The sequence below is a fragment of the Odocoileus virginianus genome, chromosome 11 (genome assembly GCF_023699985.2).
Source record: "Odocoileus virginianus isolate 20LAN1187 ecotype Illinois chromosome 11, Ovbor_1.2, whole genome shotgun sequence".
In the NCBI taxonomy this organism is placed as follows: domain Eukaryota; kingdom Metazoa; phylum Chordata; class Mammalia; order Artiodactyla; family Cervidae; genus Odocoileus; species Odocoileus virginianus.
Genome location: NC_069684.1, coordinates 41,576,571 through 41,589,211, shown reverse-complemented (window position 1 = coordinate 41,589,211; position 12,641 = coordinate 41,576,571). Strand labels below are relative to the sequence as shown.

General features: G+C 34.3%; 1 protein-coding gene across 3 annotated transcripts in view; it reads right to left on the bottom strand.

The window, feature by feature from the left end:
* KIFAP3 (kinesin associated protein 3) overlaps positions 1–12,641 on the bottom strand; it is a 149,961-nt gene that overhangs the window by 28,898 nt on the left and 108,422 nt on the right. For all 3 annotated transcript variants that reach the window (XM_020874134.2, XM_020874136.2, XM_020874135.2), the window contains one exon: positions 7,673–7,862. In XM_020874134.2, coding sequence (XP_020729793.2) covers positions 7,673–7,862 — 190 coding nt within the window. The remainder of the gene's footprint in view (positions 1–7,672; positions 7,863–12,641) is intronic.

The following is a 12,641-nucleotide window of genomic DNA, read 5'->3' as shown; positions in this document are numbered from 1 at the left end:
CACTCTAATATATTCCACATTTTATATCTGGGCAGCTTCATTTGTGTAGCATGATTAGGGAATTACATATTTCAAATAAGTGAATTTTTATATAAGCAATGCTTCACACAGACACACACACTTTGGTTAGAAACCCTTGTAAATACATTTTACATTCACTGTGTATACTGAAGATAATTTAAAACTTCTTGATAACTCAATCTTCATTATAAACATCAATCATTATATAGTAATGCCCTAGGTTATTAGATATATTGGACTACCTATAGTAAATGGTTACACTACCATGCTTTTTGAGTACTTATTTCTTTGCTTATAAAGTGCTCCTTTTCCTAAACCTAAGAATTTATTATTACTTCTTGCTGATTTTAGAGTGATACTGCTTTCCCATTTGCTCCAATCTAAGAATTGAGATAACCTATTTTTGATAGAATTATTAATAAGTTAAGAAGAAGAAGAATCTGAGGAAAAAAGATCTCAGAGCTTCAGGGCTGTCCTACATGGCTCTTCTAATTACTAGTTGAAAAGCTCTGAGGCTTTCTAAAGTTTCAAGTATTCCAAGTTGGCAAGTGACCTCTAGGCAAATGTTGGCTAGGTTGTATCCACAACATTGTTTATAAATTTGGCACATAGTAAGCAAGTTATTTAGTAATGAGATGATCATTTTACACTTACCACATGCAATAATACTTTGCTAGGTCCTGTGGAAACAATTACAATACACAATTTCTGTTTTCAGGAGTTTTATGTTAAATGAAATATAAAATAGACACTTAAGATGCAATTAAATAATATATTTTATTAATAAATGATTATATAACAGGAAGGGATTTATATGCCAAATGAGTGCTGGAGGTGAAAAAGCTATAGATGGATTACTGTGTTCTGCAGAGGTTAGAAAGTCCTAGTTGGGAAGGAAGGGAGGAAGAGGTGTAACTGATTTGAGTATCAATAGACAGTTGGGAATTAATGATAAAATCTGTTTAAGAGTAAGGGTATTAAAAATCAATTATATGGTAAAATTAATAGAGCTTGCAAATGAATAAATAAAAATAATTTGTATTTCCATAATACTATCCATTTGCAATATGGATATACAGCCTTCCCTTGGGGCTCAGCTGGTAAACAATCCACCTGCAAAGCAGGAGACATGGGTTCGATCCCTGGGTTGGGAAGATCCCCTGGAGACGGGAAAGGCTACCCACTTCAGGATTCTGTCCTGGAGAATTCCACAGACTGTACAGTCCATGGGGTCACAAAGAGTCAGACATGACTGAGTGACTTTCACTATTTGCTGTATACCGTATACTGAAGACTTGTATTTAGTTGTTGAATTGTTAATCATACCTTTGGTGTTTACCTCATTACTTTAGGAAAGTTAAAATACTCATGAGGAAGCATAAAAGTGTGTAATATTTAGTCTAGTTTCTGGGCCCTCTAAAAGCTGAAAATTCCATAAACCAAAAGACCAGCTAAACACAAAAAGTTATGAAAACAAAATTACAGGAATGCCAAGCCACCACAGATTGAGAGTTAAGCAGCTAAAAAAATTATTTTCTATCTATCCAAGACTCTGTTGGTTAATTCTGCAAAAATCAACAAGTTTCTCTGTTCAATTAAAGCCAAATAATCGCAGATCAGGTTTTATGAAATCTGCCAATTTTAGAGGAACAAAGCAAAGTAAAATGCCAAAATAAAATGTATACCACAAGTTGAAAATGAATACAAAGATATTCAGCATGCCAGAGAATAAAAGATTCTAACACTCAGAAATACAACACTCAGATAAAAACACAAACAAATAAAAATACCTGAATTATACTTTAAAAGTTTATATTACATGAAACATGATCTAGTGAGGTGAACCAGATGAGGAAGAAATTAAATGAAAAACTACTGTTAAATTCTCAACATCTTCATTTTGATTCAGAGTTCTCATTGTCTTCAAAGGGAAAAATGAGTAAAAAGGATAAATGGAATACAGGAAGCTACAAACAGCGATTTCATCAAACAGAGATAATACTAAAAAAAAAAAAAAAAGCTGAGTTTAAAAGATTCAGCCAGAAATTTCATGAACCCAGAATATAGCAAGTTTAAGAAATTTCATAAGCCTAGAATAAAATAAGTTTATAATAAAATAAGCCTGATGCTATGTGAATAAAAAATGGTAAATTTATACTTCTGAACTTAATTTCTAATAATTATAAGACACTGCAATTCATTCAATAAACTACACCTTGTACACTGCCCTCTAATGACTTGACAAAATTTAGGTAACTCTAATGTATGAGTAATCATTCTTCATTAGAATGAAGTATAGAAGTTAAATTATATCTTAAATCTCTAATACAAGCACTTTAGTTTCTTTGGAACTATCTGTTTCTCAGTATTCTGTATCCAAAATTAATAATTCTTTTATAGAAATATTGGAAAGGAATTATGCCTTGTTGATTGAAATCATGTATTCAAATAAATTCAGCACTGTCCTTCTCAGCCTTCTACTTTACCTCACTGGTTCAAAGATAGCAACAAAGAATCAAAGATTTTCATGTAATGTTTAAATAGCCAGAGAACAAAGAGAAGACAGATGATATATAGCAAACATTTTGTAAACTGTAGAGCATTATATACATTAAGGTTATTAAATTATATGAAACAGTTTTTTTTTTTAGAGCAGTTATGTAACACACCTTTTTTGAGGTGCTCTAAGTAATGATGATCTACTTCTGCTTCACTGACTATGCTAAAGCCTTTGACTGTGGATCACAACAAACTGTGGAAAATTCTCAAAGAGATGGGAATGCTAGTCTGCCTTTCCTGCATCCTGAGAAACCTGAATGCAGGGCAAGAAGCAAGAGTTAGAACCAAACATGGAACAATGGACTGCTTCCAACTTGGGAAAGGAATATGTCAAGGCTGTATATTGTCACCCTGCTTATTTAACTTATATGCGGAGTCCATTATGAAAAATGCCCGGCTGCATGAAGCACAAGCTAGAATCACGTTTGCTGGGAGAAACATCAATAACCTCAGATATGCAAATGACTCCACCTTTATGGCAGAAAGCGAAGAGAAACTAAAGAGCCTCTTGATGAAAGTGAAAGCGGAGATTGAAAAAGCTGGTTTAAAACTCAACATTAAAAAAAACAAAGATCATGGCATCTGGTCCTATCACTTAACGGCAAATAGAAGGGGAAACAATGGAAACAGTGACAGACGTTATTTTCTTGGGCTCCAAAATCACTGCAGGTGGTGACTGAAGCCATGAAATTAAAAGACGATTGCTCCATGGAAGATAAGCTATGACAAGCCTACACAGTGTATTAAAAAGCAGAGACATTACTTTGCCAACAAAGGTCCATCTAGTCAAAGCTATGGTTTTTCCAGTAGTCATGTATGGATGTGAGAGTTGGACTGTGAAGAAGGCTAAGCACCGAAGAATTGATGCTTTTGAACTGTGGCGTTGGAGCAGACTCTTGAGAATCTCTTGGACTGTAAAAAGATGAACCAGTCAATCCTGGGGTTGCAAAGAGTTGGACAAGATTGAGTGACTGAACAATAACAACAAAGTACTGATGATAAATATGGTTATGAGTAAAATGGGGATATATACTAGAATAAAAATGAAATCAAAGCAAATTTATTGCCATTTATCAACTTTGTAATTTCTGAAACTCAATTTAAAAAGTGGCTTATACATATTGTGCATAAAAATAAAAAACTTACAAAAACTCAGTATCATTTTATATACAGTTACTGAGACATATTTATTTCTAAAAGTCAAATGAAAACATAGTATTAAGCTCTTTGGTGAACTAGCTAAAAGTAAAATGACTGTGCGGGAGAACATGAATATCAACAGTGGAGAAAGTGACAAAAAGAAATGACTAAAATAGATAAATCATAACTTATTTGGCCACACTTGATAAGATACATCACATAAACATATAGGTAAATGAAAATTACAGTTTTACAATGATTTTGAGACAGAAACTAACCATTTTAAGGTTCAAATTCTGTAATATAGTTATATATTAAAAGCTAAGAATATTCACTACAATTAATAAGGAAGAACAGCAAAAAAGTAAAAAGTCATTTAGAAATGTGCTACAGTCCATGGAGTCGCAAAGAGTTGGACATGACTTAGAGACTGAACAACAATGAAAATAGCAATACAGCTTTACAGATTATAATATACTTCCTCTGTGGGTAAAAGTATTAAAGCAAACAGCAGCAATTTCATAATAGAAAGGGAATTAGTAGCTACAATCACACATATTTTAGATTAAGAAAAAAAATTATGTAACTATAAGGAGATGTTAAATATATTCTTATTTCATATAACAAAATGAAGATCCATTTTTTAAAAAAATAGCAAGAAGGAAACGGATAGGTTTTGACATATTTAACTGTTGGAAAATACAGAAGGCAATACTAATGACCAGGAAGTTGTTCAGTTGCTCAGTCGTGTCTGACTCTTTGAGACCCCATTGACTGCAGCATGCCAGGCTTCCCTGTCCTTTACCATCTCCCAGAGCTTGCTCAAACTCATGTCCATTGAGTTGGTAATGCCATCCAACCATCTCGTCCTCTGTCATCCCCTTCTCCTCCTGCCTTTAATCTTTCCCAGCATCAGGGTCTTTTCTAATGAGTTAGCTCTTCACATCAGTATTGGAGCTTCAGCTTCAGCATCAGTCCTTCTAATGAATATTCCAGATTGATTTCCTTTAGGATTGGCTGGTTGGATCTCCTTGCAGTCCAAGGGACTCTCAAGAGTCTTCTCCAACACCACAGCTCAAAAGCATCAATTCTTCGGTGCTCAGCCTTCTTTATGGTCCAACTCTCACATCCATATATGACTACTGGGAAAACCACAGCTTTGACTAGATGGACCTTTCTTGCAAAGTAATATCTCTGTTTTTTAATATGCTGTCTAGGTTTGTAATAGCTTTTTTCCCCCAAGGAGCAAGAGTCTTAATTTCATGGCTTGCAGTCACCATCTGCAGTGATTCTGGAGCCCAAGAAAATTAAGTCACTGTTTCCATTGTTTCCCATCTATTTGCCATGAAGTGATGGGACCAGATGCCATGATCTTTGTTTTTTGAATGTTGAGTATTAAGCCAGCTTTTTCACTCTCCTCTTTCACCTTCATCAAGAGGCTCTTTAGTTCCTCCTCACTTTCTGCCATAAGGGTAGTGTCATCTGCATTTAAGGTTATTGACCAGGAAATAGCAAATGCTATTTCATTTTTTAATAAAAGATAAGCCCAGGGTATCACTGTCCATTTAGCTTAACTTCTGTGGTTGAAAAACTACTAAAGTTGCCTTTATCAGAAGCAGCCTAAAGTTTCATGGAGACTCAGAGACTTAAATAAGATGGCTCAAGCACCTAAATAAATCTGTAGTACTACAAATTTCTGATGTTTCTGAAGATACAACTGTACATAATAAAAGATAAGAGACTACCACTATCTGGATTTCCATGACACATATCAAGAATACCACAGAGATTTTTTTAGTTGATGAACTATTTATGAAAAATAAAGTAGATAAAATAATGAACTAAAAGAGTACAGATGGCTTGATATGAGAACTATATCAATGTAATCCCTGCTGTCAAGTGTCTACCATATTCAGGCTACAGGTGTAAAAAACAACCACAATGAGGCTATCTAATGATAACATTTCACTCCTAAAATGCTTAAATTTATCTTTCCATTAGCTGTGGCTGTTTATAAATTTAGATATATAAAAAGATGTATAATTTAGATTTCTCACAAAGCTTAAATTGTACATTTTAATTGTATCTCACAGAAAAATGTTATGATTTTCATTTTAAGAGGTTAATTTAAATGAAATGATTTTGGAAAAGAGGAATAATTTTTTAGAACTCTGTTCAGAAGCTAACTGTATTGAAACAACAAAGTTAAATACTGAAGTGGTTAAAAGCTTTATTCGTTTTTGGAAACTGCTCATTGATTCACACTGAAAAGTAGCTATCAATTTTCAAAGCAAGAAATCTGATTCTAAGAAATTCTGATTTCTATTATCAAAAAATTCATATCACATATATTTTACATTATTTTACTTCATGAAGATCTCACTAGGTAAGGAACAGCTGCTTGCCATTACTGAACTAAGAAATTCTGGTTAGTTGAAATTAATGATCTACTCCATCTGGGCTGAAACACAAAGCAGATTTCATAACTACTGTTAAGTTCACTTAGGAAGAAATCTATTTAATTTTCAAAGTAAAGCACCAACTTTCCAGGATTGAAGTACCTTAAATCAAATATAAAAATAATTCAGCCTTATGTGCAATATATAGTGCATACAATTATGAAAACATATGAATGACTACATAGTAGGAAAAAAAGTGAGCCATTAATTCAGATACAATTACTTTCAATGCCTTTTATTTCTAACCTACTACAGATCTTAGAAATCCTTTCCTTCATCTCTTCAACTAAATGAGTTCAATTAAGTAATTAATATTGGCAACAGTCCCTGGTAGCTCAGATGGTAAAGCATCTGCCTACAATGCAGGAGACCTGGGTTTAATCCCTGGGTCGGGAAGATCTCCTGGAGCAGGAAATGGCAACCCACTCCAGTATTCTTGCCTGGAAAATCCCATGGACGGAGGAACCTGGTAGGCTACAGTCCATGGGGTTGCAAAGAGTCAGACACGACTGAGTGACTTCACTTCACAACATATTAGAAGGCAGAATATGCAACAACTTAGGCTCTAAGTACAGAATCCCTGGACAAAGGAAGGATGGGAGAATCAACAAGGATATAATAAATGTAAGATTCATGTAAAAATTAAGTTTTATCTTGAAAATACTAGCAGAGTGTAGAATGAAAAAAGCTATTGTTATAAACTGTCTAAATCTTCCCAATCAGAGAATCAAATAGGGGTTACTATTTCAAAACTAAAGCAAGTGAAAGTCACTCAGTCATATCCGACTTTGTGACCTCATGGACTATACAGTCCATGGAATTTTAAGCCAGAATACTGGAGTGGGTAGCCTTTCTGTTCTTTAGAGGATCTTCCCAACTCAGGGATCAAACCCAGGTCTCCCGCCTTGCAGGCGGATTCTTTACCAGCTGAGCCACAAGGGAAGCCCAAGAAGACTGGAGTGGGTAGCCTATCCCTTCTCCAGGGGATCTTCCCGACCCAAGAGTTGGACCAGGGTCTCCTGCACTGCAGGCGGATTCTTTACCAACTGAGCTATGAGGGAAGCCCCAACTAAAGCAAAACCATGGCAAAATGAGACTGTTAAAATGAAATACACTGGAAAACAAAACATAAATTAGTAAGCTATATATTTAAATAAATATAGAATAGAGAAAAACACCACAGTTTCAAATAGCAGTAAATCCTGAAGATGTCATTTTAAGTTATACATTCTAGAAAGTAATAAATTAAGAGCAATTTTCCTTGTTATAGCCTTTTTAATGGAGATAACATCAAAGACTACCTTGGAAAAAAATAATGATGAGTTAATAGGTTTGCTCGGTGTGTACTGATGTTATGTCTAAAATCATTAGCAGAAGACCATTTACATACTGAAAGAAGTGCTTATAAAGCTTGGGAATGAGCAAGGTGGCAGACAAAAAACCCCTATAGCATACATTAAAAGGATTTATTTTTGTCTTGGTTATCATCTTACCTGAGCTGTAGAAAAGGTCAGGTCTCTCGAGAATATCTCCCTCATGGATGTATGGCTCAATTCGATCATCACCATACAAGTACTGCTCACTTTCATCCATCTGACGACTTTCTACCATCTCCAGCCACTGAGAGTTATGCCAGCGAAACTTCTCACTCTGAATTTTTTTGGCCCATTCTTCATCATATTCCTATGGTAAACAAATAGTCAATTATTTTTTATAAGTTTATGAAGGAATTTCTTTGATACTCAGATAGCAGTACTTTTATCTTACAAGAAGAACATTTGAGGGGGCTTTTGTTTGGGTTAGAGGAAACATTAAAATTACCTTTTAGGAATAATGTATACAATAATCAATAAAAATCAATTTATTACATATATTAAAGACATCTCTGTTTGTATACCAATTGCTACTGCCAATGGCAAAAACTGGAAAAGCTCAAATTTCACAAATTCTTTATCTAAGCATTACTAGAATTTACATAAGCAGGCAGACTTAAATCTCTAAATAGTTTTGTTAGTATAATTATGTGGCACTAATGACAGGTGGTTAAGCATTAAAATCACATCTTTCGCTATATCTTTTTGTTTAGATGACATTTTCAGTAGCAAAAAAAAAGCAACATTAAAGTATTTTTCCTAAAAACTGAAATGGTTTACTACAAAAAACAAATAGAATTTAATTCAATTCTGTTTCAACAACGAAATAATAATGTCTTATTTGGTCATTATTTTTTTTTTAAGTATCTTCTGTTTGGCAATGCCCTCCTGAGGAGCAAGATTGTGACTTATTCACTGTATCTATAACATCTGTTCACAGAGAACTTCATTGGCGGGTGTTTTCGAAGGCCAAGTAGACACGTTATAAATATTAGAAAAGCTACACCTGAACCTATCTAGCTTCACCGGCTGTGGCTACTTCTGACAAGTATATTCACTTAAAAATCACTGGACAGTACCATGGATTACTTGGAAAAAAGACTTCTGGTATTTCTTGTCATTCTAATCACAGGTTCCTTAGTATTAAATTCCACTGTCATATCTTTAACACTTGTGTTTATACTTATTTTTTTAAGTTGGAAAGGTGCCAGGCAATACTACTGTCCTCCAGTAGTTGAAATGATTACAGTAACTTTAAATGCTGAGCAATTTTCATCCAAAGCTAAGTAAGGCTCAAATCAAAAACTGTCATCACAGAATAAGTTTCTGGGATGTAAGAATAAGTCTGAAATTTTATAATAAATGTAATTATTATTGTAAAAATTTTTCTTGTTAAATTTAAAATTTCACATTATTGGTATATCTCTTAGCAGTGTCAGCTGTCATACTTTCTATAGTGCACAACTCTGAAACTTGTACCCCCACAGATCAGCATTCTGAAATCCCTAGCCTCAGCTATCTTCTGGATCTATTCTCAATGAATATTGCTTAGTAATCATGGCAAAGTCATAGTTTCTTTATGTATCAGAGTCTAAATTTATAGATACTAATCATGTGGTATGGTATAACACAAGCCACATTGGATAAGAATGAAGGTCTTATCCTGGGTTCTCCTTCTAGGTTTGATACTACCAGAAGTATGCAACTTTCTAAAAGTATTTCAGTATCTTTTGGTCTCAGATTCTTCAATTATAAATCAAATCTAATATTTACTGAAGTCCTAATGTTCTTTAAATAAAAATCTATGATTAATACCATTACTTCATAATACTGTCAAAATAACTATCCCTCTGCCAAATTGAAGAATAGCAGCAATATACGGAGTTCATCTTTTAAAAATTACAGAGCAATTCTAAATGAATATACAGTGTCAGAAATTTAAGAAATTAAATTCAACATGTATCAATTAAAACCAATTCCCTTTAACCCCTCTCCCCCAAATCTCTACTCTCCTCTTACACCACTACCTCCTCATCATCAGAAAATAACTCTGGGAACTCAGATGCCATATAGCTCAAACACAGCCAAGAAATGTCATCCAAATTTATCAAGCTATTGTGGAAATACTCTAGAAATATAGTTTTATTTCTTTGTTTTTGAAATGCTTCTTTTCACAAGGAGTGCACCCTAACATCCTTGCTATGGAACTTTAGTTTGTCTTGTATTTAAAGGTAAACATGCTTTATCTTTTTTTTTCTTCTCAGGTCGTGACATTATTATCTTAAGCACGTTTTCAAAAACTCTACAGTATCATTAAAGACTTATGGTTTGATTTTAGGTGGAATGTGCCATCCTTTTTGAAGTCCTATATCATTTTGTTTACTACTTAACCACTGAAACGTTATAAAGCCTTAACCAGCCTATTATCAGAGCCTGTTCACTATCAGGAAAACTCTTTGTCACTGGCTTCCGTCACACCTTGTATCTGATTAACACACTATAGGGTAACATAGAACTATATAGATCTGCTTTGTGTTCTGATGTAACTGATGGAAAACAGATTTCTCTTTCTCCTTTAATGTGGCAGCCCCCTAATTGAGAATGTAATATGGTTTATTTAATACAATTCTTCATACTAAATTAAAGCAGATCTAGAGTAATTGAGTTGCTCATTAAGGTTATGGTATTAGCTGCTAAAAGGATGCCTTTTATATGTTAGAAAATACTTCTTCCCAATGATATGTATACACAGATATACACGTAATTAAACACACATACATAAGAGTTGTTGATTTTTATGCACATACTACCTACTTCTCATTAGTACTGTCCCAAAAGTTGCCCTTTAGTCTTGACTATGGCATTTTCTAACCAGACCTCAAAGTAAAATTATCTCTTCAACTTCTGTTTAAAGCACTGAGGAGGCTTATCTGTGTAATATCACTTCAAATATTATGCCCACAAAGTGAAAGACATAACTAAAGGAAATTTCTTTAAGTGAGAAACCATAACACTTCTTTCATACTATACTTTTTAAAATCCAACTGCTGACAATTAAAAAACCAATAAAGTAACATGCATAATACTGGCAGGGACTACACACACACACACACACACACACACACACGTGTGGACATGTCAATCCACTCCAGTATTCTTGCCTAGAGAGACCATGGACAGAGGAGCATGGCGTGCTATAGTCCACAGGGTTGCACAAGAGTTGGACATGACTGAAGTGACTTAGTATGAATGCATGTGCGTGCACACACACACACACACACGTATATATATATATATATACACACACATACACACACATGTAAATTCTAACAAAGAAAAACCATAAATTTCTACAATATAAAAAAGAACTCCAAAAGAAGACTAAACACTAAACCCAACTGGGTTTATCTCACAAAGTCCAATTTGATTGTATGGAATTAAGAATACACAGCAAACTTACAAATCTGAGAAAAGAAAATTTGTGAAGACTGTAAAACAAACAAGAATGAACTCTACCTGCTCTGGAAAGAACATTTTAGAAGTTTCTGACAACTCACTCAAACCTGCCCATCACCAACCTGCAAGCTAATTTAAAGTAACTACTTTCTATTCATTTTACCAATTCCTATCCATTCCATGCTTTTGAAATCCTCTCCTGAAATAACCTGAGTTTTAAAGCTAACCCTATGAAAATTTCTCTATAGCTTTCCTTTTCAAGATGTTGTATGACATTTTTAGAAGTGGTCTTCCTTGATGGAAGTTTATTAATAAACCCACCTTTCCTGCCTGACACAGACTTGCCCTGCTAATTTTTGTGGAAACTCTAACAAACAATTGATGTCTTAGAAGTTAATGCAAGCATACATTAGTTTATCTCCTTTCAATATGCCAGTCTTATTAGATACAATTATTTCTATCCTAGAATGAAGAAGGCACCTTGTTTTCCTAGTTTGAAATAATTCCAGATTACTACAATACACACAATTTGCCAATGATCAAAATTAAGAGTTATTAAGAGTAAAAGACTGCCATTCAAAATCTCAGTGACACAAACCTCTGTTAGTATCAATCCACACGTAGCCTGTGGCTGGCTGGAAAGACAACAGACAACAGTCTTACCAGAGAACCTAGGCACATTCCCTTTTCCACAAACAACCTGTAGATACAATTTGCCATTAGTACACAGTTATCTATTGATAGGGCCATGTGGTAGTACTGCTCCTAAAAGGTCAGTTCATGTTTAGACAACAGTATCCTGGTGTCCAGATTGTAAATTTTTATATTCTATATTGCCTTTAATCTTCAGGGTCAAATTTAATATCTTGAACATAGTATGTGCTTACTAAACATGTATTAGATGGTTGACAACCCAGTAATGTCAGGGGAGGAAATCATTTATTAATTGGGGAGGAATTTGAGGTTCTCAAATACTTCATACAAAGCTGAAGGAATACTGAGGTATAACAATCTAACTGGGTTTTCAGAAGCTCTCTATGTATAGAGGATTCTGTTCTTCCCTTGATAATTTCCAAGGCTTGGAAGAGAAAAGACAATCGTCAATTGCTGCGTAATTGCCTTGGAAGAGGAGAAAGCCAGGCTCCTCTCTCCTTGCTTCTCTTTCCCTTGCTGCAGCTAACCCATTCCCTGCCTCCCAAAGCTACATGCAAGGCCTAGTCAGACTTGTGACAATTTGCTGATGAGACCAGAGACTGCATCACCAACCATGTAGTCCTCTATGGTAGAGAGAGTACTATGAACACATATCTGTTTTAATTCACTAATTGAGGGCTTGGGCCTAAATACTATATATTAAACACTTTACCACTAGTGTAAAATAACATCTGCATAATTTGGGGGACAAACACTTTACTGCAGATGGCATATTTCCCTAAGGCTTGCATGGCATCTAATTTTTCTTAGTATTATTTCACGATGTTTGTGTTAAGTGCAAGAAGTTTGTTTTCTTAAAGATAAATTGCCTTAAGCTACAAATAGTCCCACTCTATTTTATTTTTTATTATTATAGACTACAGCTATGCTAAAAATACTCAAGAATCAAAATCTATAGATAAAAAGTCTTAAGAGATCA